The 27,715-nt window shown below is 44.6% G+C and overlaps 1 protein-coding gene and 1 long non-coding RNA gene across 7 annotated transcripts in view; one reads left to right on the plus strand and one right to left on the minus strand.

The window, feature by feature from the left end:
• pbx1a (pre-B-cell leukemia homeobox 1a) overlaps positions 1–7,325 on the minus strand; it is a 49,076-nt gene extending 41,751 nt beyond the window's left edge. For 2 of the 6 annotated variants that reach the window (XM_076981434.1, XM_076981430.1), the window contains exons 1-2: positions 6,643–7,325; positions 5,259–5,332 (exon numbers count right to left, since the gene is read on the minus strand). In XM_076981434.1, the coding sequence (XP_076837549.1) occupies positions 5,259–5,332; positions 6,643–6,827 (259 nt within the window). In that variant the 5' untranslated portion in view covers positions 6,828–7,325. The remainder of the gene's footprint in view (positions 1–5,258; positions 5,333–6,642) is intronic. The other 4 variants (XM_076981431.1, XM_076981432.1, XM_076981433.1 and 1 more) reach the window with 3 other exon arrangements.
• On the plus strand, positions 141–27,666 carry LOC143482864 (uncharacterized). The gene is made up of 4 exons (XR_013122309.1): positions 141–330; positions 26,164–26,258; positions 27,223–27,445; positions 27,561–27,666. It is a non-coding gene; the product is annotated as an uncharacterized LOC143482864 (long non-coding RNA).
• The last annotated feature ends 49 nt before the right edge of the window (positions 27,667–27,715 follow it).

The raw sequence follows: 27,715 nt of genomic DNA on the forward strand, positions 1-27,715 counted from the left end.
AGGAAGGCGCGCGGGGTACCGAGGCATGTCCGCGTGAGCGGGGCCTGAGCGGGAATTAGCAATTAGCTCCCGAATCGAACGGCGGAGGAGACGTTCGCCTCACGCGCGCTCCGAACAAGCGAGGGCAAAGCTTTTTTTTTTTTTTTTTTTTTTTTGCTAAAACCTTGCGAGTGTGATTTATTTGCGCGTCGTGTCTAAATGAAAACAAACAAGAAAGTACGTTTACTTCACAAGTATCAACCGCACACGGTGTGTGTGTTGTCCTGTAACCCACCGACACCACAACTACTACGAAAGTGGCCAGATGTTTGGAGTAGCAACATGGCTGAGGTAAGAGTTCGTCTGCCGAAGGCGGCTAAAGATTGTGAATCACTAAACCTGACACATGTGTGGAACAGATACAAGGTTCTGTCACTCACTTGACAAGAAATACAAGCAAGGACATGGTGTCTCAGTTTCGCATAGTACACTCAGGAACAGCGCGGGGTTTGTGCTCGTCAGGGTAGGTGATTTGACTCAGCTTTTACCATGCAGCTTATCTTTAACAGGCACCACACTGCCAACTGACGTCCTGACACAAAATTTGTGACCGGAAAGTTTTTTTTTTTAAGTAGTGGTCTCTTCGTGATAGCCCTCTGTATAAGTTATAGCAAACACGTTAACATGTCCACTTTCTATTTGTGATGAGACCACCAGGTCTAAACCACAAAAAGAAAGTGTGGTTAGTCTGGCTAATTAATATACACTATACAGTATATTAATATACTTCATTTTCTTGAACAAAAGCTTCCATACACACGTTTGTATAGTTCTACACACGCAATTCCATGAAAACGGCTATTTAGTTTCTCACACACACACTCACACACACCTTGCTTTACTTCAGCATACCTCAGATAGCCAACCAAGTGTAAAATATCGTTTGTTACTTTTCACGGGAGTCTTACAGTTTTGCCTGTTAACATTATTTGCACCAAGTCAGATGTTACCTGCCACACAACGTTCACATAGCATCCTTTTGAATGTTTTCACAACACAGTAATGAATGCATCTTACTTGCTAACAGAATGAACTATACTAATACTAATACTTTTTCCCCCAAATCAATACTAATACTTTTTTCCCAAAGACAGCAAATATACATTAATGGGTTTAGAACGTTGAATTAATAAGTGAACTTTGTTGAATAATTAGCCATTCTTGTTGAATATGATATGCATAGTTGGCTCATCTGTGTGAGTTTTTCAAATTTGGCAACACATTTTCAATGTAATGGTAATGATTCTACAAGTACAAACATAAAAAATAATTAACCTACTATGAACCCAGCAATATGTGTCACAAATAGGGGGGGGGGGACAAGTTTATGAATGCTGAGGGATATTGAAGCAGACTCTTCACTTTTAATTTAAACAATTTTGCAAGAGCCACTCAAAAACCAAAGATTCTCAAAAAATAGTCTTTAAGCACTGTTGCTAAACTGCATGTGATGTCTTCTGTTGTAAGAAAGGGATGTGCAGAAATCCGATACCCACACAAACACAGACATTAATGTCTGCCTTGTTATACTGAGACTCAGAATATGCCAGTGTAACCATCTGGAACTGTTCCATGGACACACACACAGACACAAACACTCACAAACACATTCACTTATAATATGCCCATGTATGTTCCTATAAGCACAGACCATGGTCAAATACACTGTCCCTCTGTCCAAATAATCGAAATAAGTCCCAGCACTGGAAAAATCCTGACAGCCCCCCCACCCGCACCCACTGCAGTCCTCTTGGAGTGGGTTTGCGTGTGCTCAGTGGCCTGCATCGTGTTCGTTCGGCCGGTTGGCGTGTGAAAATACACAGCGAGGTCAGGAGTTCAGGAGCACGGTGTGCCTTGTCGAGACATCACCCCCGTGGCATGGGGTGGAGTCCCGGCTGGCCCATGGAAGAAAAAAATAAATAAACAAACACCACCCCTGGCCAAATTTACATAAAAAGGGGCGAGGAGCCACCAGCCCGGCCACCTCCATAGGCCAAGGCAGCCATTGGTCCGCAGCACTACAGGGCATCTTGATGAAACTCAAACAGCTATGGATTTTTAATAACCAGACACTGTACACGGATCTGGTGGTGTAAAACTGTCCGAAACAGGCTGCCTCTTGGAAAAAAAATGGAGGGAGAGAGAGGGGAAGAAATATTAAAAATAACCTTACAAAACCGGAAAACCGGTGGTGGTTCTTGTTTAGGCGAGCTGCACTCAGCACATTTTGCAGTAAATGTCACGGCGAAGGTTTGAGCCATTTTCTTGGTCGGCAGTGCAGGCGGATTTTTAGTAGCGTCTGTCTGTGCACTGTGAAATTACAGGCCTGCATTAAGCAGACAGGGAACTGAACCCCCCCCACCCTACACACACACACACACACACACACATCCCTTCAGCTCACAGCTAATTCTGAAACCTAGAACATACAGCTCGTCATTGGCAGGGAACCTTTCGCATTAAAAAGCATCATAGATCCACACACATCCTGTACGAACTGCCTGCCTGTTAAAAACAAAATGACAGCCAAAAAACAAAAGCAAAAAAAAAAAAATCAAACCCTACCGTGTCACTCCTAAAACTCCCTTCAGGAACGTAGCAGCTTCAGGAACGTAGCAGGACTCGTTGGGACCCGGCGGGTTAGCAGGCACGCTGTTGCCTTATTACTACTCCGCTTTGTGTCTATTTTGGTTTCCTTTCTTTACTGACAGCTGGGCAGCTGTCTAAACCTAACTGAGTCGCCGTTTATGCAGACGGTCCAGAAAAGCGTGAGAGTACATCTCACCACACACCGGCGCTTGAATGCTCGCTGACAGATAATAAGCACGCTTGCGGTTCTTGGGGCGAGGGTGAAAACTTACAATTCGCTAAAGGTGCTTCAAATGAAACAATCTACAGTAGGCAGTTACACACCCACTCTCATTCGACACAAAATACGCTTCCTTCTTACTGTTTGAAGGGGAATCATTTTGTAAGGCACATGCAAACTATGGTCAAATCAAAACCATTCGAACAAAAAAGATGCCAGACCTTCATTTTCCATCCAGTTTCTCCCAGACTATTTTCTTCATACAATGTAAACAAAAAAGAGGACACCCATAAATTTTAGTATCACCGGTCCCCGGAGTCTGTATGACAATATTTTTATACAGACACAAATCAAATAAAAGTAGTGTTCGTGTTCCATGATCAGATGCACCTAACTAATCATAGAGAGACTCAGGCACGCGCAGTACCCTGACCCAGGAGTCCCAGGGTGAGCATGAAAACCAGGACCTCTGCTTTACCACAGCGGCGGGGTACTGTGTGCGCGGCAGGGACTCACAAACACCCGATGCTCGTGGAAGTCTGAAATACAGATGTAAAACAGACGTAATACAGATGGAAACCATGGCACCATGGCAACAACAAACAAACAAGCAAAAAGTGTGTTTTGCAGTGGAAGGGAACGCCGGGCGGACGCAGCGTGGCCTGCACAACCAATCACGTTTGGGCGAGCACGTTCAGAACGTGGCGAGCCTTCACGCGGCTCCGCCTCCCCGGTCCAAGAGCCCCGCAGGTTACTGGTTGCCAGGAAGTGTGGGAAGGGAGGCAAGCGCGAAGGGAGGAAAGAAGAAGAAGGGGAGAGAAAAAAAAAAGCCAGGAAGAGGTCCAAGTCACTTTGTTCTTCATCTTGGAAACGAACTCTGAGTGAACCCAGGGAGACGCCAAGCAGTTCAAAAGAGACAGGCATAATTCTTGCACTCCTCTGTGGACCTTGCTAAACAAGAGGACGGAGGGGGAAAAAGTTAGGTGGAGAGAACCAGCCCCCACCAGGGGCCCCTCTCCTCCCGCCCAACGTGATGGCCCATCTAAGCCTTCCTCACTGGGTCATAATTTCGCCAGAGGGTGGCAGGATTTTATTTGGGGGAGGAGTGCCGGCTGAGACGGGGGCTTAGGCAGCCTGGCGCTGTGCCAGTTCCTGCCTCCCAGCAGTGAAAAATCTGCAAATGACAATTTGGGAGATCATCAGGAATGGGGGGGGGGGGCTTTTGGGGTTTGTTCCCATTTCGTTTGCAGGAGAGGCTTGCGGCGCTTGGGGGCTTTTAGGGAAGAAAGTGCCCATTGGACACAAACACGGTATAGCTCGCCCTGTGGCTGGAAAAAAGTGTTGTGGTCCTGACACAGTCTAGAAGGCCTCACCATTGTTGTCAAAGAAGCACCAAATGACTTTCCAACTGTAGCAACTCTGAACGCCATGTAGCACCATTTAACACGCTGCTTCATGAAAACTGCACTGGGATCAAGGCAACCAGAGAAGGAATCACAATACAGCAAAGGCTACACATCAGAAAGTGTCTATGATCGTTCGTGACTACATGGCTCTACAGCAATCTTTCTCTCCTTTTGCTCCTTTCCAATGTAGAGTCAGTACCCAGTTCTGTAGGTATTTTACCTGACATACAACAGTACGGAAAACCTGGAATCCTCCTCCATGTGTGTGACATCATCAATTCAAACGGCGTTGCCAAGCACCTTGACACACCTAGAGGAGAATGCTGGTTGGCCGATCACATAAGGTCAGCACTAGCCAACCAATGAACATGGCACAGCTGGGGCTAGAACAAGAATTCCCGCAAAAGCTGTTCTCGTTGCCCTGCTAAGCAGTGCTTTGCCAGGTACATCATTCACAGACTCTTTCATAACTGAACTGATCAAAGATTTATACATTTCAGCCAAAGAGCAGGAGAGAATCAAATACAGATTCCAAACAATTGCCAGAAGCCTAGAGGAAAAAAAACTGCAATTATTACAGAACAAATAGATATTCAGACATGAACTTTGCCAAGTACACAGCCAACAATCACGCAAACCACAACCAAATCACAGCACCCTAAAGCAATATAATAATGGAATGCAGCAACCATAGTGGTATCTGAGAATTTCCACAAACGTAGTAAAGTGTATTAAAAATAAATTATGCACCAGGGCCACATGATGCCAGCAAACTTTTGGGAAGAGGTCATTTAATAATTTGTTATTGTACTTACTGTTCTATAACAATTTTTAAATCACGAGCGTCATCCAGTAATACTTCCCCCCTGTTATTCAAAGATTATATTGTAATATGGTTGCTTACAGCTGAACACTACAGTATTGCTGTTTTGGAGAAATTAAATTAGAAAGCCACTTTCTGAGCTCTATAAATGTCTGCAGTGTACAAGAAAGAAAGGACTCACCTGTTTTTTCCTTAATTTCACAAAGTACATTGAAAAGAGCAGGTTTCATCCTGTGACAATTCAGCGCGTGTTTCCTGCAGAAACACAAAATGTAAATAGCAGACATTTAGTTAATGTGGCCTGCTAAGGGTGCACCTGATCTACAAAAACAGAACCCGTATATTTAAAACGGATCCACAATGTATTTGACGCTGCTGTGTCATAGAGCACATCGCAGACCTGTCAATTAAATACAGTTCAGTAAAACTGAATAAACATAAATCTAAGCCAAGAGTGCCAATGGCAGGATTTCGGCAGTTTTAGACAGCTGTCAGTGCCTCAGGAAAGTACTAAAACAATGACAGAACAAACAGTAAGCAACAGCTAGAACACACAGACCTCCACCATTTAGACATAAAGCACGATTTCCCCATTAGTGTGTGTGGGTGTGTGTGTGTGAGTGTATATATATATATATATATATATATATATATATATATATATATATATATATATATATATATATATATACATACATACATACACACACACACACACACAACACTCACACTGACATTATGTATACAAAAACCTAAACTCAGAGAAACACTTGTCACACAAACCTGTTTAGTATATTTATTGTTCATCTTTTTTCCCTCTACTTCATTTTAAGTTTAATTATGAAACTCAAATGAGACTTGTTGGTTCAAAGCTATTTTATCTAACGGTTGAATCGAATATTTGATATTCGGGTATTTACATAAATGATTTACACCAGGGTGAAACGGTTATTCTAAACCTCTGCAGTCTGCGACAATATTAAGATTTCTCAAAATGGTAACAGTGGTAGAACATAATTTCGATTCTACTTTCATCATAGCCACATTCAGTGTAATCACTTAGTAATTACATAGCACAACAATATTATAGTCATGTATTCAGAACCTGAATTTATTTTAGAAAATTATTGTATATTTATTTATTTCACTACTGCTGCGAGTGTTGGGAGAAAATGTAGAAAACGATATTTAGAAGACAGAAGTGAATTTATCCGCAACATGTAGGCTGTGTCTACAGCTTAATCGACGTCTTCTCACTCCTAAGCAGCCAGATGCAGAACAATCGGAAATCGAAAGCGTGGACATGCCTAAATGAAGAGTGTTGATTTTGAAGTGAAACCTTTTATCATACGGTACGGAAAACGCTGTTGCGAAAAGAGTTGCAATGGACTTATCAAAGCAGGAGAGCGGTCTGAAGTTTGCGATATCGAGGCGCCTCGTTATCCTCGGTGTACTTGCGCTCCGAGTGGGCGTAATTGCTCATTTTAACCAGCTTGATTGTTTTACGTTAATTGTCGGCGGGTTTTGTACGCGACAAACGTCGTTTGAAGACACCGTCGATTTACCTGGCCTGCGCTTCGTCCAGACTTTGGTCAGTTATGGTCATTATTTGCTGTAATATGTCTCCAATGTCCTGTTTTCTCCCCTCGCCGTCCGTGCCTGCCGTGCCGTCCTGCATGTGCTGCGCCAGGCCGGGGTGTCCGGCCATGCCTATTCCGTGAGGGTGCATCAGCCGGGCTTGTTCGTCCATCCTCGGCGTTGTTTCCCACCTCGGTGCAACGAACTCGCACTTTTTTTTTCTTCTCAGTGAGAGAAGTAATATCTCTGGGGAAATTCCTGCAGATTCCCCCCCAACCGAACACTCTCCGTCTCTCCTCTTTTTTTTTAAATCTCCACAGCTCGCTTACACGGACAGAAGAACCTCGTCGTTGATTCCCTTACAGCTGGTTTGGGTGAAACCTGATCTGAACAGCCGCTTCGGGCACAAGCCACTCCTGCTCTGAGCAGGAGAACAGAAGCAACTTTAAACAGGGCTGCTTAACCCTCTCTGCGTTATAGCGGCACTCGCTGCGACGGTGAAGCGTAACTCCTCGTTTCTTCGACAGCTTTACGAGCGACACGGGTTTCGGGACGAGCGAGACGCGCTTTTGAGGCGCTGAAAGTAAAGAGCGAACTGCTTTTGTTTCGCGTCGGTTTCAGAACTGACACATTACATGTTCTCGCCAAGCAGCCCCCGCCCACGACACGCGATTGGACGACGGCGGCGTTTGGTCCCGCCTCAACTCTTCAACGCACGTCAATCATGTCCCATAGTAGGTGGGTCGCAGTAATCAGCGTTAAGATGCGGCGTTAGCGCTGGGACCGGACAGGGTGGCAACACCGTGATGGATAGGGGTTGAGGATGAAATAAATAATCGTGCTTCACGCAACCGCTCCGCTCTCCCCCTCCACGCGACCCGCACGAGGCCCTCCATTTTCTGTCAAGCTGTCAATGGATAATTTCATTTCAGTTTTATTCTTCTGGATTTTTTCGCAAGTGGTAACCGTTAGGAAGCGTGTCAATCCCCAGTTAGTGAGATCGAATGACAAATTTGGTGGGAATATGCTATTAGCACTGTGTAATGTATCCTTCTTTTGAAGGGCAATTATACATGCTGCAATATGCATACTGCATATCCTACAATCCTGTAATACAAACATGATTAAATAAGATTAAATAAGTAATGGCTATACATACTATTCTACTCTATTTATTTATTTATTTGGGGTTTTTTTCCCCTTGCATGCTCTTTGTAATTCAGCAGATTTATCAGGCAGGCAGTTTGCATAGCCGTGCCAAGCCGTTTAATGGCGTTAAAGCCTGTGGCTTTTAATATGGAACCACATTCATGCCTGAAATGTCCCGCACTAGCTGGAGGTGCAGGAGAATGGACCAGTAAAGATTAAAAATCCCATCCTCATGCCGGAACATCTGTTACTGAAATGGATATTCAGAGAGTATGAAACTATACATTGTGAGAGTGTGGGACCTGCGAACATTTATATGAAGATATTCATCATTACTATGTGAGGTGTGTTACCTGACATTATTTTTAATAAGATAAATTACAACACTTTGCCCAGAAAGTCTTGCGTGCGTGTGTGTTACTATGAACGACATATGTTTATAGTGTTCAATAATCACTAAGTATTGCTTTTAATATGGCATAATGTCTTAAAGTAGGCTGTTAAAAACATTTTATTTTGAATATCTCCAGCATATAATGATAGTATCCAGCACCATTTGTATAACTGGGCTTCAGTTAAGATCTGTATCGTTCATTTAATGGCCACGATAAGGATTTTATAAATCATTTTGAAAAATGAAGTCCATAACAAAAATGTGTCATCATAGATCATCCTGATATTTTTGAGAGAGCAGGCAGATCTGCCTCATTCAAATGTAGTGAATGTGGACATGGTTACTGAAATATTAATAGCATAAGTACCAAGATCAAGATGAGAAAAAATTCTGGTTGTATTATCAAGTATATTAAGTATTTCATCATATATGTTGAGCCTCAAAGGGTAATAGAAGGGGTAGAATATATGGGGGGGGGGGGGGGGGGACATGAAACACCTGTAAAATTCAACAGATCTAACAAAAAAAATGGCAGAATCTTTTTAACTCTGCACAACTGTTAACACTAACGCTTCCTCTTTTTTAATAGTGAATCTGCAGCACATTACTACAGAAACAGGGGTTTCAAAAATAATGGTACAAGACAGAAACACCTTCCTGTTTGGGGGAAAAGTGACATCTTTGTGTCACAGCCAGACTTAGGCTTAATTCGTTTATAACTCTCATTGGGGCAAGAGGAGGACTGGTTAGTCATGTAAAGGGCCCGGTGGAATAGGATCCAAAGACTGAGTGGAACATGTGTGTATGTGGGTACATTGGAACTGTACCCTATCGATATCACAGATTCCATCACTATGGCCACAAGCACAAAGCGACGCAATCCATTTGTTCCTTTTGTCTAATCAGGAAAACCAAGAGTTCAGCATCTTTGTGCGCAAGTCTAATGATATGCATTTTTCAGGTCAGACTTTTACGCGAAAGTACAGCCCTGCGCCAGCTACAGTCGAATAGCGCCCCGTTGGCCATAATGGCAGAGCGCATCATTGCGTGCGATGACCAATCGGCGTTCCCGAAGAGCGTCCTTTGATAACGACCCACTTTCAGGCGTCCCAGGCGTTCTCTCGCAAGAGGACCAAAACGAGGGGCGTGGACTTGGAGCCGTGTGGATTTCCTCCGCCATCAGCACTTCTTGTTTCCCAGTGGCGCGAGGAGCTCGTTGTGCAGCCACAGAACGCTAGCTCAAGTTCAATGCTTTCACTCACGTTTATGCTAGCTCATCTAAATCGCTCCCGCTAACAACGTGTGATCTGCATACTCATACTCCAGCCGAGCACATTTTAACGTGAGCTGAGGCACCGGGGAGTGGACAATCGCCTAAGCTCACTCACTCTCTATCTTTTTTCTCCTTTCATCTTTCTCTCCCTCACTGACCTTCTGTCCATTTCTCTCACACAATTTTTCATCCCTCCCTTCTTTGCCCATTTTTCTGATTTGGAAGCTCCAGTCTACTACAAATAATTTAGTAAAACGAATATAACGTCCAGCGTGCTTTTATTCTATAAATGTATTTTCTTTTGGCAACTCTTCCTCTCTGATAACTAAGAGGTACACAGTCAGTCCAGAAATCAACACCATCATCTGGAACAAAACAAGGAATGCCTGCTTTAGTTATTATATAAAGATCTAAAAGAATCTCAGTCACCACCACACAGTCATCTGTAATCACCTACAGATACTCAGAATCTGCCCTCGCTGAACCGTTTAGCATTACCTTTACTGCAACAGTATGGGATCAAGCCCCTTACATCATCTATTGATTAGCAGTGAGCAGAAAGTAGGGGCAATGCTGGCAGTCGCTGGCTGGCTAAACGGTCCAAGGGCTTTTCTCTGCAAGAGACCCTGATGAAATATTCAGATGGCTGGGGCTTGCTTGTTCCCAAGCATGGGAATAAGAAGCAGGCTGTGGCGTGAAGGCCCAGTCCAGTGGTCCAGTCCAGGCCAGTTTGACACAGGCCACACCTAAACAATATGATCACGTGGAGGGATTAAAGTTTAATCGAGCCACAAAAAGGTTATGGGACAGGTGGGTGACTCAGCACTTTTGGGGTTTCTTTGATGACCCCATGATGGTTTTGCAGGGAGAGCAGTGAGGCAGCTTCTTAGCTGGCTGTTCATTATGTATGTGTGTGTTGGGGGGGGTGTTCTCACGATTTAGAGCAAAAGCATGTAGTGGAAGTTGACCAGCCTCACCCCATGACACATAAACGGGGGCCTACACTGATTTTCAAGAGATTGGCAGACCTCCAACTGTATACACTCCACTTATGCAGGAGTTAGTTTTGCGTCGGTGTTGGCGAGATTTCTGAGAATCCTGAAAATTGTAGCCGGTGATGCTGCTCGGTACTGTTGGAGGCGGTCAGTCCTTCCTCCGAGCTGGTGAGCACATGAGTCGCTCTTCTCCTGGTGAGGGTCAGGGGTGCGTGTTCGTCAGGGGGTGGGGCCCATCACGAAGCATTGTCATTTACGCCTGCGGAGAAGCTGCTCGGAGGCAGAGAGAAAGAATGGGGGGGGGGGGGGGGAGAATGGAGAGAGAGAAAATGTCAAGGGGATGTGACTAGAAGGCCACTCAGCATCAGCCTTGGACCCCCCCCCCCCCCCCACACACACACACAGAGGAAAGGCCACTTAGAGCAGGAGCAGGCGGAATATCTGCTGATCCAGCACTCCAACCTACCCAGAGTAGAGAAAGACAAGAGAGGAACACAAAGAGCAGCCTAGTAGGTGATAAAACTATATATATGTGTGTGTGTGTGGTATTTATACACATATCCACATATACATAGCATTGCTGTCTACATCACATATACATACACTCACTGGCCACTGTTAGGTACACCTACTGTAGGTATCCCCCTTTTGCCTTCAGAGCTGCCTTAATTCTTTGTAGCATAGTTTCATCGAGGTGCTGGTCACATTCCTCACAGCGTGTGATTCCTGAGATTCTCTTGCATATTGACATGTTAGCGTCATGCGGCTGCTGCACACTTGTCAGCCGCACGTCCGTGATGTGAATGTCCCGTTCCACCGCATCTCAAAGGCGCCCCCATTGGATTGAGATCTGGAGACTGTGGAGACCACTGGAGTACAGTGAATTCATAGTCATGTTGAGTTGTCATGTTGAGATGATTTGAGCTTTGTGACATGGTGCATTATCCTGTTGGAAGTAGCCATCATAACATAAAGGTCATAAAGGGATGGACACTGTCCGCAACAATACTCAGGTAGGCTGTGGCTTTTAAAATAATGCTCAACTGGTATTAAGGGGCCCAAAGTGCCAAGAAAATGTCCCCCACACCATCACCACCATTACACCACCATCTCCCTGAACTGTTGAGAGAAGGCAGGGTGCACCCATGCTTGTGTTGTTTACACCTAATTCTGACCCTACCATCTGAATGTCACAGTAAAAAGATTCTTCAGACCATGCAACATTTTTTCAATCTTCTATTGTCCATTTTTGGTGAACCCATGTGAATTGTAACCTCAGTTACCTGTTCTTCGCAGTTACCTGTTCTTAGCAGACAGGATTGGCACCCGGTGTCGACGTCTGCTGCTGCAGTCCGTCTGTTTCAGGATCAATGTGTCGTGCATGCCGAGATGCTCTTCTGCATACCTCAGTTGTAACAAGTGGCTACCATTGCTTTTCTCTCCGTTCAATCTGGCCATTCTGACAGTTCTCCTCTGACCTCTGGCATCAACAAGCCACTTTCACCCAGAGAACGCTCAGTGGATATTTTCTCTTATTCCAAGCATTCTCCATTCTGATGCTTGGTTTGAACTTCTGCGGGTCATCAGCATGTCCACATGCTTAAATGCATCGAGTTGCATTTCCATATTAGCAAGTCTGAAAAAAGCCTAATTTGTTTGCACAGGGAGACTGAAGGATGGAAGTACAGTGAAGGCTATGTTGAGTTTAAGTGTTGCATTAACTCTTACAGCATTCGTAGATGTGCTGCAGGTTTTGACTGGGGCGAATGGGAGAACAAAAATTGCAATAAATCCCAGAATTTACAGTCGCGAACTCTCCGGCGCATATTTCTAGGCTAATTTGCATTAATAAAGAGGCTGTTCATCGTCACAGTACATTTTCTACCTAACCACCTCCCTTCTGATTTTTTTTTTCCCTGCCTCTCCAAAATCCCGTGTGACTCCTCACGGGAGTACTGTGGGAAAATCCGACTGCCAGCGATGACAAGACAAATGAATCGGTGTGTCAGGCTGGTGCGTCTTCCGCTCGGACAGACGAAGAAGACGTGTCCCTCCATCGACTGGCAGGCTTCAGATTTGAATTAATAAATGTGAATAACACACACACGCTCACACACACCCCGCGCCAAGGCCCTCCCCCGCCTTCGCCTTAATGAGCGTCGGCGTATCCGCACAACTGTCACTACGGGGGAAGTGGACACTGCAGACAGCTTGCCCTAATTCCACCTGGCCATCAGCTGCTGCTAGTCACTGTGAGTGTGTGTGTGTGTGTGTGTGTGTGTGTGTGTGTGTGTGTGTGTGTGTGTGTGTACATATGTCTGTGTGAGAGAGAATGTGTGTGTGTGTGTGTGCGCGCGCACATGTACCATCATCCCATTGCAGGATTTTCCAGGTTCGTTCTCCTGTCTGAAGCCTGAGGGCTGTATGGCACGGATGTCACAGAGCTGTCATGGCAGCTGGCTCTTCGGACGTGAAGTCAGCGCTTACCTGGCTCACATTCACTCGCAAGGGTGTAAATCTGGGCGGAATATGAAAACAGCACCACATTATCCGACAGTGTGTTTCTTCATTTAAAGAAAATATGGACAAGACTGATTATTTATCTACAGAAGTCTGGCACCAGAGTTTATCAAAAGCTTTCTAACCAATGTCACTGCAAACCATGGAACTGTTTGTAAACAGCATTCACAAATTCTGAATTTACAAGTTCTGAAACTTTTTGACACCTCTGGTCACGTTCCAGTGGTGCACACTTATTTTTTCATAAACCCACAAAAAGGTGATGACAAAAAACGAACCCAGTTTAACTGGGCAACATGCATTGCTCATTACTACATCAGCAACACAGCATCGATTACTAAACTTCACCGTTCATGGAAGACAAAAAATCAAAAAGTGCGATCACGGGTGTGCGGGTGAATCTTCGAGTGCCACCGGAGCCATAACTGTCACCATCTCCGCGACCTTCTCCGACTGATTCGTTTCGTGCTCGTTATCACGGCCGAGCAAAAGGGCTCACTGGCCCAAAGGACAGAGGCTGCAAAGCTGCCCTGTAAACGGGCAAAAGCGTGTCGCCGGGATTGTTAAAAGGGTTCAAACAGTGCCGGGACAATAGGGATGCGCCTCACAGGGAGAAGAAAGAAAAGTGAAAGCTTCCCATGAAACATGTGGCACAGAAGGAGCGGGATAATATATGTGAACATCTGGTGGGTGGCGAACGGTGCCAGGAAGCAGACAAAGCCACGTGTCCAGGCATGGATGCACACTCGGTCCCCAGTGACACACACACACACACGCACACACACACATGCATGCGCGCTTCCACACGGACACCTCACCTGGCCAGCCTGGGGAAATGAGGGGATGAATGCATGGCGGAACAATGGCTCGCCGTAACAAACCGCGGCCAGGGCTGGGGAGGGGGCGGGACAAGGGAGAAAGGAACAGAAGGCTAGATGGAAGGAAGGAAGGAAGAAAGAAAGAAAGAGAAAAGGGAAAGCACATTCTTTCATACAGGCTGGTGTTTATATATGATGGTGAGGGGATGTCTAAATGTGACAAATCTGTATGCTTGAAGGTTTAGGAAATGAATATGCATGCTTGAAGTCTTGGGAAATGAATATGCATGAGAGAATAAAACCATACGCCTCTAAACACAGAACTTACTTCACCCTCTGAGGATTTTCAGGTATTTCGTAGTTGGGTCTGCGTACCATATAAAGGTTCTCCCTGCAAACAAAGACGATGTAGCATACAGTACAATAAAATGCCAGAGGGTCGTAGGCCAAACAGCCTCAACGCAAACATAGCAAGTATAAATGTCATGATACTATTCTGCACTGCTCTCAGTTGTATACAGTAAAATATCCACTGTTGAGTGATAAATGAACTTCTGAAGTCATACTGGATCAAATTCTAGAACTAACAATAAAATCACCAGAGTCTCAAGTGAAAATTAAATTCAACTAATCTCAGTAGCTATAAATTTCACTCTCTACTTAAATATCCCAAAGGACATGGACCTATGACATGCATACATACACCAGTCAGGCAAAGACAGCACACAGTGGGCTTGTCTGGATATGCGTAAACACAACCCGGAAAGGCCTTACTGAGGAAAGGGTTTCCAAGACAATTCCATCAGACGTCTTAAATGTGTGAGCAGCAACTGGGATGATACTACTTTTTAACAACAGTGCTGGCATATCAGTCATGCCCGTGTGGTCTGCTGTATGCCACCCCCCCAAGAGCAGACAGAGCAGTGGTGGGTAGGGGCCCAAGACCCATTTGGCACCCAGTGCTGGGTCTGAAGTAGAATGGAGTGGTTGAGCTTGAACCAGATGGGGTCTGGCACCGGGGGGCCACGACGTACACACGGCAGCCTGTGAGCAGAGGCGGGTGGGGAAGGACTTGACCGGACATGACCAGGTTGTGTGGTACGATACGGAAGAAACACATACTGCTGAACAAGCACTGGACACACATGCTCAGGGTAAGAAGAATAATCTATGGAAAAATGGTAAATAGGGGTAAAAAAAGGACATATTAAATTGGTTTGACAGCATTGACAGCAGCACGATTGTGGAATCATTTTTTGCATCCCCAAAGAGCGCAAACAAGAGCATAATCACTGGTGTTAAATGATCAGTAATGCACACTGTATTATACACTGTAGACTGCGGTAGCACCACCCTTCTCTGGTCTATTCATTGTGCTATATAGGTGTTAATTTAATATGTGATTTCACTGTGAATGAAAGTGTGACCGGTTCCGTTTGTGAAAACGTTTAACTTTAAAATGTGCGGTTTATCGGGATGTACTAAAGGTACTGACTGTGAGGTAAGTGATGGAACTACAGTTTCATTACTACAGACTGCTGTCCAGTTTCCCACTACAAAGACATGTACAAAGAAACACTGGGATAGAGGGGTCGTAAAGTTATGCAGGTTAAATGGGGATCACCATGACCCACTATGTCAAGGCAAGAACACATCATCTCTAAATTTCATTTTATTTTTACAAATGGAACATGCGCCTTCATATTAATCCAGAAAAAAAAGAATCTTTTTTTAAATTTCATCGTATAAATAGCACTGCCAAGACAGTAAAGTTCTTTATTAATTACTTTTACTTTGTTAATTATTGTGTGCTTTTAATTAAATTTTTAATCGTTAACAACCCGAACCCAAAAATACACAGTACTTCAGATATCCCACTACAGCCAAGCACTCTCTCTGAGGGCCCCCATTAGGACTGTAGGACAGACTGCAAGTCTTTGCGAAACTGCTAACACATTACTTGTTGGGCTTGGGCGGAGTCCTGGTGGGGACTTTTGCTTTCTGGGCCTGGAATTGACACCTCTGCTTTTGAGTCTTGGTCCTCCCAAGGTTTCTTCCTATTCCCCACCATCTAGGGAGTTTTTCCTTGCCACTGTCACCTCTGGCTTGCTCATTAGGGATTTGGACCCATACGATTGTTAACCTTGTAAATCCTGTAGAGCGCTTTGTGACAACATGTGTTGTGAAAAGCGCTATACAAATATATTTTATTTGATTTGATTACATGTACATGCATACTTTGGTCAAGCACTACTCTCCTGTACTCAGTGTGCGAATAGCAACATAGGCATCAAGAATTGAAGCATAATTCTAAGGACTGAAGAAAACAATTTTAAGAAAAAATGTAGATTTGAGCTGTTACAGATATTATTGATTGAACTAACAGGCAGTCGACTAATTATGAACTGGGGAGGATATGGACTGCCTACATATATCAAGACACTTCTTAGACTTCAAAGTCAAAGAGCTGGTTCACTTATGGGGCAGTAAATATACATTTGCATGAACCAAATAAACCAAAAAGTATGTTCATTTGATGGTCCCTCTGGTGCTAAATTTGGCGACGTATAATTTATACACCAACACAGAGCCAGGAACGAATTTAGTAGTTATAGCTATTCATGCAGCTTCTTGTAAAATAAATCCAACATCTTTGTACTGGCCTACTTAAAATTCCTACTAATTCTCCATGAGATCAGAGTAATCGTGTTGATCCTACATGAGGAAAGTGATCATGTTGATCCCACACAAAGAAAGCACTGTCTTCTTCCTTCTTTTCCCTTTTGTTTCTTATTTCCTTCTCACTCCTCTCTCTCTCTGAGTAAGCGATGAGTTTTCGCCCCTGATAAGCACCTAAGGTGAACCTTTGTTCCGTGAAATGATTTACCTCAGATAATTCACTCCGGAGTCGAGGCCCGGCAAAATCCCACACGCTAGACAGCTTCATCTCCATGAGCAGGAGAATTCATCACCCATGCGTGCCTTCTCTTAATAACCCGCTAATGAGAAGACCAGTATCCCGCACTGCAGATGCAGGGCTGGCTGGATGGCGTGGAGGGTGGTGGGACGTTTCTGGGCGAGGAACGAGTTAAACCTATAAAGATGTACCTCGGCCCTGACCCCTCACAGTCCAAGGTATCCCCGGCGTAGAATTCTTATTCCCCACCAAACTGACAAAGTGTTTTTAATCTTTTCTTTCCCTCTCTCCTGGAGATTGGGGAAACAAAAATCAATACCTGCTGGCAGGCGATCTAGCAGGCGGGTGAATTACGGGTGCAGGAGGGTGGGGGTGGGGGTGGGGGGGCTCAGGCTACACGATCGCAGAGGGAGGCCGCCGAGACGAGGGACCTTGGGGGCAGCGCGCGAGACGCCAGGGGTCAGCGGTTCAGGCTGGGTCCGTGGTCTGAGGAGCACCATATTTACTGCTGGAGCTCTCCATAATGAAAAATAACTCTTAGTGAGAGAGAGAGAGAGAGAGAGAGAGAGGAGAAAGAGAAGGGTGGAGGGACAGAGGGAAAAAAGAGAGGATGTAAAGGCAGAAGTGGAGGGAGTGAGGAGAGAAGAAGTAAGAGAGTAGCGGTCTAAAGGGAGAAGCGTGGCACAAAGAGTTTCAAAGACTTGTGAAGGCGCATGAGAGAAAGGAGGGAAAGTGAAGGGAGAGAGAGAGAGAGAGAGCGCGGGAGCGGGGCAGCCATTTTATGGGGCTCTTTCATTTCTATCACGAGTGCCTGGCAAAATCCAGAGAAGACAGCCGTGGTGGGGACAGACGATCAACCCCCTCCACACACACACGCGCGAGTCTGACGGCAGCGAGAGATCGGTCATTATCTGTTAATCACACTACTCATGCTCCAGCCGTATAAAGCCAGACATGTCTGCCTTTGTTCTTTGCAGAACAATACAGGCTCTACATGAGCCTTCTCTCTTTAACAGCATGTTATTTTTAGTAGGGGTGGAGATGCTTGAATTGGCACCTGCAGTCTTAACGCCTTCCTCAATGTTTCCCCTTCTAGCCTCCTGGTGCACCACGTTCCTACGAACGGCACTGCATTAACCCTCTGACTACACTGCGGCGGCGGGGCGGGTTTATATGTTGTCGAGCGCAGAACTGTGTAAGTGCGAGCGTGTGTGGAGGAATTCGCTGTACAGTGTTCATAAAATGGGATTCAGGGCCCCAGGAAAGCTCTCTTTAGCATTTCAGATTGCAGACCTTGGCAGCAGCCTGGAATCAATGCGCTGGTCGCCACCTGTCGATACCCTTCTTTCGTAGGTAATTAGCTGATATACTCGAGTGGCTGAGGCTACTGTGTAGCAATGTAAATGAACCTTGGTGGCATACACTGCATATTGTCGTTATAGACAATATACAATGTGAACGGAGAAGAATCGCTTGTCTGATTCTTCCGCACATGGATGGGCTGCAATGGTTGACTTATATAATTATTAAAATATGGACCGTATAATGGTGGATTATGTAATGCATCTCTTTATTTGGAGTCATTGGGATTGCTGTGAAAACAGAACCGAACCAAATCCCAGCCCCGAAAAATATATTTCATATTCCTATTGCGTCCTACATGAACACAAACAACTACTGCAATGTTTTACCAAATGTCTAAATCTATAGTCGTTCCCTTTCCCCTCCCCCTCCCCCCCTGGAAATAAGCACCTCATTTAGACAAACAAGCATTTGCTGGTGATGGGGAGATTGTTTCAGGAAACTGTCGCAAAAATGTCAGATTACTCAATTATCCGACCGCCTGACAGCTGGCAGCCAAACAATTAGGACTGTGAGGACGATAATGATGATGATGATGAACCGAATCCGTAATGGCTTTATTTCTAAAACAAAGCAGAGGAATTTCTGCAGCCGCTCGGGATGATGGTCTAAACAAAGCAGGGGGAGGGGCCGGGTTGGGAGGGGCCGTGTTGGTTGGGGCCTGGGGCTCCGGCGAAGATCCTTAAGAGTGGCTTCATACTTACGGTTCATGGAAGGAGTCGGAAGTTGAAGGCTCTTGGGATAAACTGAACGTCAGTTGGACATAGACGTCTGCTTTGATGTGCATCTTGTGACTCTACTTGTGGGGGGGGGGGGGTATTTCATATGTACTTATACAGAAGGATCTAAATCTAAATTCTGATTCTGAAAAACGAAAACCATCCTGTAGCTGGAAGCATGACTCAAAGCTCAATATAAAACCTCAGAACTATTGCTTAAAGCCAAGTGATTTCTAAATATATTTTTGCTCATTGCACATGTTTAAAGAGCTAGATTCAAATATAGCTATTATGTATGTCTCAGTTCCTCTGAATCAGAGCCTGGTCTGCAGAATAAAACATGCAGTAGGCCTCAGAGTCCTTTATCCTGGGATTATACCCGTAGCATTATGCTGGGATTATTATACCCAAGACGTTACCCTGGGATTACACCTGTTGCATTTCCTGCAATGTACGAGGTCTTAACAAGATTAAACAGAGATCTGCTTGCAATAGTTTCAACTTACACAAGCAAAATATGAATTCATTACAAGTTTTGACAAGACATTTGAAAATAGTTTTGGCATACATTACCCATTTTACATTACAGACAACAGAATATCATGTTAGATAAATATTTCCCAATATGAATAAATAATATATAGTAAAATTGACAATATCGAGTTTTTCATCATACAGGTCTCTTATCCGAGCTGAATCGGACAAACTATATGACCTGAACTCTGTGCTAACCTCACAGAATGGCCCGTGTCTGTTTCTTGCCTCTCATTTGCATTAGCATATTAGAGTGTTTTCTGGGAAAACGAGCTATAGAAATTAACTCAGGATTAATTGGTGCCTTTATCTCGTTAGGACAATCTAATTTGGGGGATGATGGAATTGTTTAGACTCCCTTTTGCATAATTGGATTGCGGTGAATGGCTGTCATTATTGTCTCTTTAGCGGCGTCGGCGGACCCCCTCTTTCCCGGCCTCCACCTCGTAAAAAGGCCGTGATGTGTACCGCGCTCCGTTCCGCTAACCCCTGAGCCAAAGACGCGCTTGTGGCTAACAACGCGGCGGCGATTAACTCCCATATAAAACCATTAGCGCACAGCGAAAAGCGCTCCCAGGTGTCGGGGCTCCTCCGGTGCACAGAGAGCGAGGCTACAACATTCAGGTGGGGGTGGGGTTATAAGACGCACTCAGGCGCTCGTGCGCTGAGCTCCTACTCTGTTATTAGCCATTACTGATAGCGCTGATGCTAATGCCCCTAGCCGGCCGTGATTGCAAGAGATATCCCTGAAAAAAAAAATGTCGAGAGGCTTTTACTGGCAACAGCTCAAATGACTGCCTTACAATTGTCATGCGAGGCTACAAACCTTTTGACAGTATTGGCTGACAAATTCCAATCTCTCGCTCTCCGCAGCTGACAGAAAGGGATGACAGATATGAACAAAGGTATGAAGTTAATTACATTTGAACATTTGTACATTGTCATACCTGTACATCATTTGTAGTCATTATACAACCTGGAAAAAAAAGAAACAGGTGGCAAAAAGTGGGATGTGTTAGCAATCTGACAGTGCCTTTATGGTCCAGTCGTGGTGTAAAGGTTGTCTTTTCCTTCGTGTCTTTCTCCCAATCCTATGCATATAATATATCCTCAGTCATTCTGTTATGTTTTTGTGTCTCAGTAAACGGTGATCCATACGATCTTAAGTTCTCCGGAGATATATGGATCTGGTGCATTTTCAGGGTCAGCGGACTGAATTTGATTGGTGGCTGCAAAATGTCCAGAATGCACTACCACCAAGAACTTAAGCCTATGTTGATCTAAGGCGACGTTAACAGCGTTCCTAGTTGTAGAGAAGGTCACTGGAGTATCGCTTGATTCCTTGTTGTCAGCAGCTACAATTCTTGTCCGTCTAAACTACTATGTAGCTATGGAAACAAGACAAGACAGCCCACCATTGTCTCACACAAAAGAAAAAGATGCAAGTTTCTTTCTTTTTGTATCTTTTTGTTTTTACTCAGACACGACTATCTGACAGCAGGGACCAAGATGTATGAAATGACACATCGATTTCAAAGCGCAAGCTTATCAAAATTTAAGGGCTCATTCCCCCCCCCAATCCACCACCACCACTCCCACTAAATATTAACGGTTAAACTTGCTCGTGAAGTTTTAAATTCGGCTCCCCTGTCTCAGAGCCAGACCTTGAGAGCTGTATTATCACTGATGTGCAATATGAAAACATTATTATTCAAGCATAGCTCCTAATGCTATTATGCTGTGGGCCATTCAGAGCTGTAAACACCAGGCAGAGAAATGAAATTGGAAGTGCAGACACCAAAGCTGCATCCTTCTCCTGTAGCCTACCCTTAATGCACCCTCATATATTACAATATGTCCAATTTACACTGAAAATCCCACACCTCTGAGAGCGACGCATTAGATGAGGGGAAGCTCCATGACGCCATGCTAAAGCCGCCACGTCTCCTGCCCGTATACACGACCTGTTGTTTACTTTATATCAGGCAGAGCAAAGGTTTTGAAGTCAAAATAGAGCCCTGTTAACAGACATAAGACGAAGCTGCATTCTGCATTAAGGAGACCCTGAAGAGAGAGAGGTTCAGGAGTGTCTGCGGGGTTTTTAATGATCTTCTCTCAGGCAGCGAGTAATACAAACAATGACGTTGTTTTCGCGTCGTAAATATTCAAGGGACTGTGAAATGTTTCTAAGGTCAGTGACAGTCCACATATGCTCACAGAAAGAGAGAGAGAGAGAGAGAGAGAGAGAAAGAGAGAGAGAGAGAGAGAGAGAGAGAGAGAGAGAGAGAGAGAGAGAACGGGAGTGCTTCTGTGGGAGTTAGAGACATTAGGACCCATCAGCCTGACAGACAAATCATTCTTTCATGTAAACATAAATATGAGAGTGTGTTCTAGAAGTCGTGGCAATATCTGTTGCTAGGCTACGTTGCATTAAGTAGTGTTGCTGTCCCTGTTCATTTAGCTCCAGGGATTTCAAAGATACCACAAAAACCTGCCACCTATAATGAAGCCCCCCCACCCACCACCCTCTACACTTGGTGGTCTTTTGAATTTGACATTAGAGTCATCACTATCGATTTATGGAAACGGTATGAATGTAGCCTGGGGTAAATCTGTTCATTCAGAAGATATGTTAACAGTACATTGCAGATCACAGACACCCTGAAGCCATAAAGGGAAACGATGTGCAGAGCAAATATAGTCCGAGCAACTGACTTATTTAGACAATTCACATTTAGAATATACCACACTTGAAACTGTAAAGGAGGCCATTAGCTGGCTTGCGGGGGTAAACACAAATGGCCCATTCAAGTCTCCCCAGAGCCAACAGGTTTAATTTTGCTTGGGAATCCACAAGGATCGAATACATTTCATTACCATATTTTGTTGTGGCCTCGCTAATCAATTATTTAGACCTTTTCTCCCTATAACCTCCACCACAACTTCAGAATGGTATGGATCTGATTCTAGCACTGAATTAACTGTAGCGTTTATTTAAGCAGTCCTGCCCACAAATGGACACTGGAGGTGTGAAATTAACACTGGAGGTGTGCATTCAGCACTGAAGGTGTGAATTCAACACCAGAGGTGTAAATTCAATGCGGTGGGGGAGGGGAGAGGTTTTTAGTTTGAACTTGATAGCCTTCCTTGTACTTTTAATTCTATATCTCTTTACAATTTGATGTATCACCAGCAGGATCAGGGTGCTTTGCTACTCGTCAGACCACAAAAAAAAAAACATTATTTTTGGGAGCACAAAATGAGCACTAAACCATTACATACAGCTTTGAGCTACATCCAGATGTTATAGAGCTGTTATTACCAATCTATAACTATGTTATGAAGTAATGCTTTAATGCAATCCACCATCACCATGCAAAGCATGGGAAAGATGAAACACTTCTTGGCCACCATGATCAAATTCACAATGAGCAAATTCACAACAGACAAACGTGAACAGTGCAAGGACAGGTTGTCCATTGGGGTCAATTTAGAAACTATAGCATGTCAGCATTCTACTGTTCAAATATGCAGCACCTACTCCCTCACCACACACACACACACACACACACACACACACACACACACACACACACACACACACACACACAGGTTCCTTCATCTCCGTCTCAGCCTGACTCCAGGGAAACCTTTTGTGCTGCATTTGCGGACTGCTCCATTGGCAGGCAGGGACAGGCTTTCGTTTTCACTTGAACACTGCCATAAACCCGGCCCAAACACCCTAGTCTTCCTCAGCCCAACCCTTTACACCCCTAACAGAGGCTCCAACACAGCCACAAGCCCAGGCAACTGGAGGGCCCCTCAACTCAACGTAGGAAAGCAGGGACAACAATGTGTTCTCAGACAACTTGTATTTGCATAATACATTTTGATCAGACTGGGTGTGTTTGTCTACTTTCTGCAAATCCACGTATGTCAATCTACAAGGATCTGCCAGATACAGTATCTAAGATGGTATTTTGATAACTCTATTTTTAAACCTCACTTTCATGTGCATTTAATAAATTCAGGATTAGCTCTCATAGCGTATTCTGAATGCGATCTAGGCTGCGTGATTTTTGTATGCTGAACTTAATATGCCACGATAGGCAGCTGTCTGCTTATAAGCTTAGTATCACATTATGTGGAGGCACATAATGAGAGACATTTTTTCTTAAAGTATGCAATTACCATACGCCTAGGGCATGACGATTCCGCCACAGAAACCCATTTTCTCAAAAATTTTATTGTCACTGTTTCAGAGACAGAGAACACCCACAAAGATGCATCTTCCCTCTACTGTAACACACAGAACACCACACACAAACTATCATGCTGTCTAAAATTCACTATAGATTACCATTCATACCAAGGGGAGAACTGAACTCCACAAATCACGAGTATTTCAGAAGTGAAGTAAAAAAAAAAATAAAAAAAAAACTGGCAGGCTACTTTTGTGTATTAGTTCAAGTTTCTGTGCTCCAGCATATTGACCGAGATAAAGAGAGATTCAGGCAGAAATACTGGTCACAAAAGGCAGCGTCACCTGCCACAACATGTCTGACCACTTTAAGTTCTGTGTGCGTTTGTTTCTTCACCATGGTGACTGTTGCCGTTCAGTCGCATTGGTGTTTGTCAGAGCCACAGGTGTCGCCTGGCTGTTTGTTAGGGCTGTATGCTAGTCACTGACTATAAGCAATTAGCCATGCTAGTCTTTGTTCATCTGAAAACTGTCTGTAGGGATAGGCTGCACAGGCAATAATGTGCCAGTTCAGCTCAAAGTGGACACATCTGGAGGATTTGAGCATACAAGCATCACAGATGCAGCTGGGTGTAAAATCAGCCATTACAATGGGCACCTTCCTCCTTAATTTACCACTTGTGAAATTTTCATGAGCATTTTGGTATTAGTTGTTTGCCCTTCTGCTAGCATGTTCCCTTATTCATCTCATAGCTTTCTAACGAAATGCGGAGGTCCTGAGGTTTTCAGCCATAACCTCAGTTTTGATATGTGACATTTTCCAGATACGCCCCTTCTATGTCCTTTATATGAAACTACAGCATTAATGTATACATGCTGTTCCTTTCTTATCTCAATTAGACCAATAACAACCTTTGTTTTGTTAGCTTGCATATTCAGATGTCTTTACAGAGGTGCACCTCAAAATGCCATCTCATACATCCAGAGGTGTACCTCAAAATGCCATCTCAAATGTCCAGAGGTGTACCTCAAAATGCCATCTCAAATGTCCAGAGGTGTACCTCAAAATGCCATCTCAAATGTCCAGAGGTGTACCTCAAAATGCCATCTCATACGTCCAGAGGTACACCTCAAAATGCCATCTCACGCGTCCAGAGGTTCACCTAAAAATGCCATCTCACATGTGCAGAGGTGTACCTCAAAATGCCATCTCACACATCCAGAGGTGTACCTCAAAATGCCATCTCATACGTCCAGAGGTGCACCTCAAAATGCCATCTCACACGTCCTGCACCTGAAAATGCCATCTCACACGTCCAGAGGTGTACCTCAAAATGCCATCTCACACGTTCAGAGGTGCACCTGAAAATGCCATCTCACACGTCCAGAGGTGTACCTCAAAATGCCATCTCATACGTCCAGAGGTGCACCTCAAAATGCCATCTCACACGTCCTGCACCTGAAAATGCCATCTCACACGTCCAGAGGTGTACCTCAAAATGCCATCTCACACGTTCAGAGGTGCACCTGAAAATGCCATCTCACACGTCCAGAGGTGTACCTCAAAATGCCATCTCATACGTCCAGAGGTGCACCTCAAAATACCATCTCACACGTCCAGAGGTGTACCTCAAAATCTGTAAGTGTGCACCTGCATCACTCTCCACCTCAATCCCTTGTATTTTTTATCAGCTGTCATAAAACGGTAACACCGGTAGGCAGCGGCGGGTGAGTAGTGTTCCTACACCATAGAGCCAATATGGTTCAGACTTACAGAGTTCAGTGATCAATAACACTTACAGCCCCTACAATGGCAAGAAATGATACAGGAGACTAAAATGCCTGAATTTCTCATTTAAGTGCCTGAATTTCTCATTTAAGACTCGGTGCGCTAACCTCCTTAGCACGTTCCCTAGAGGAGACGAGGGATATGATTAGGAATTCGTTAGCAGGGTTCTATTTTTATGCTGATGACACACTTTCCCCTCTCCTCTCCCAATGTTGCTGGCTCTTGACTTTCTCGCTGCTTCTTAAACTAGATCAGCTCTTTGCCACAGCTTTGAGATGTGACTTCCAGTTCACCAAGGGGTAATACAATACAAAAAAAAAAAAAAACCCCTCATACAACACAGGGCCGTGGTGATGCCGTTGTAGTTGGTGACTTCGATATTCTAGTCACGTAGTATTGTAATGGACAAATTTAGATTAGTGTACTCTGGATGAAAGTTCTCCTTTGTTGAGAACTGGGACAGGGCGGCGAGAACCTACAGTTACCCTCTTCCTCACCCGAACCATCATGAGAAAAAAGTGCAATACCAATTTAAATGAGGATGCAAGTTGAACTTGCACTACTATAGAAGAACTAGTATCCTTTAACACATTCATGCTCTGATTACGTCTTTAATAAGTATACAAGATATACAATGGAGTAACACAATTAAGAACAAAACTGCATAGGCTAAACATAATTGGTCATACCTTCTATCTATGTCTTTGATGTCAAAATGCCTAACTCATTCTGACACTGCAGTATGGTCCTTGCCTCCAAAGCCATCACAAACAATAAATGACGTTCCGACTCCAGACAATTAGACTATTCCATGCATATTCATTCTGCCGTCCGTAGGTGGCACCAGGTTGAACGCGAGCCCTACTCTTCCCACTGGACCGACTGCATCAGTACGGGCTCTTGTGGACTGTGCACCATCTTCTGTGTATCAGGTATTGTGCTCATCCAAACAGGACGTAGGCCCCTGGACAGGGGAGCAGCGGAGCCAAGCGTCTCAGCCTTTGTTTCCCATTGAAAGGGGGGGTGGTGGTGGTGATGGTGGGGGGGTGGATTACACATCCTGACGGCCATGATTAATCACCGCACACCAGACATCTGAATAGAACTCGGGGAAAGGTTCAACTTTTTAATTCATCCCACACGCAATCTATTGGTAGCAGCTGCGGCTCGGTTCTCCGTCGTGCTGGCTTTTCCCAGTGACCACTGCTTCTGTTTGCTCACTTACACGCTCTCTCCCTCTCTCTTTCTCTCTCTCCCCTCTCTCTCTCTCCCTCTCCCCTTGCCTTTCATAATTACCCAGGGAAATCGCGGCGCAGTTGTTCTCTACGAGGAGATTTTTGGCCATATCGTAGGGGCCCATGTTATGTCCTGATTGCTTTTCTCTTTTATGTGGGATTATTAATTTGAGGTTATGGGCACAGAGAGGAAATTGGCCATTTTTAAGGAAGTACCTTCATGAGGGAGGGAGGCCCCTGCTCGCGTTACAAAGGGCAAAAACAGAGCAGCCGTGTCTTTGATTTTGTGCTGGATTGATCCTCTGTTTCCTCCATTAGAAGGAGACGCTCCCAAGAGCAAATGAAACGTCGGATCAAAACCATTTTGAAATGGTTCTGCCTCTAGCTTCCTTTGTTGTCTTCAGTTCATTTTTAAGCCAGTCTGCTCTCTCTCCCGAGGCATCTGTGAATGTAGTTGTCAAATTCAACTGGGCAGTACCAGCGTTCTGCAGAAACAGTGCGGTTGCGTGGACCAAAAGCAACACGCGCACGTATACACAATCAGCTCCAGAACGCCCGACGCAAGAATCCTTCAAGGTTGAAGACTACAAAAGTGGCTATTCGGCTGATCTGGAAAAAAAAAACACCTTTACATACAAGTTCGTCTGAACTTCCCAACTAGGGCCTGTGACTCCGGTTTGCGGCGGACTCCTTTCAGACGAGATGATCCATGATGTGCTCTGAGGAAGAGCAGCACATGCACACTCGCTCTCCCTTTCCAAACCAGGCCTTGGATTTCTGTCTTTTTGCGACTGGATCTTCTCCAACGAAAGCACAGCGAACAGCTGCCAAAAGAATTAGCCTCCGAGCAGCATCGACAGGGAAGGACTCGGCGGAATCCTCAGGTAAATAAGTATATAAACAAATAAGTAAACAAAACATTTCCAGAACTGATTTTGTCTCAGGAGTACGGATGACCCTGATGACCTTGAAGGTCCCTTTTCTTCGTACTGTGTACAGTTGCAGTCCTGGATACACACCATCGTAGCGATTCAACCTCAACTCTCTATAAATGAAAGGTGCGGCATCTCAGAGCGTCGAGCAGATGCACCTCGGTGGGACGGTGATAAAAGGTTTTCCATGACATGATAAGAAAACACAGGACTATTTCAAAC

The sequence above is a fragment of the Brachyhypopomus gauderio genome, chromosome 19 (genome assembly GCF_052324685.1).
Source record: "Brachyhypopomus gauderio isolate BG-103 chromosome 19, BGAUD_0.2, whole genome shotgun sequence".
Classification (NCBI taxonomy): Eukaryota; Metazoa; Chordata; class Actinopteri; order Gymnotiformes; family Hypopomidae; genus Brachyhypopomus; species Brachyhypopomus gauderio.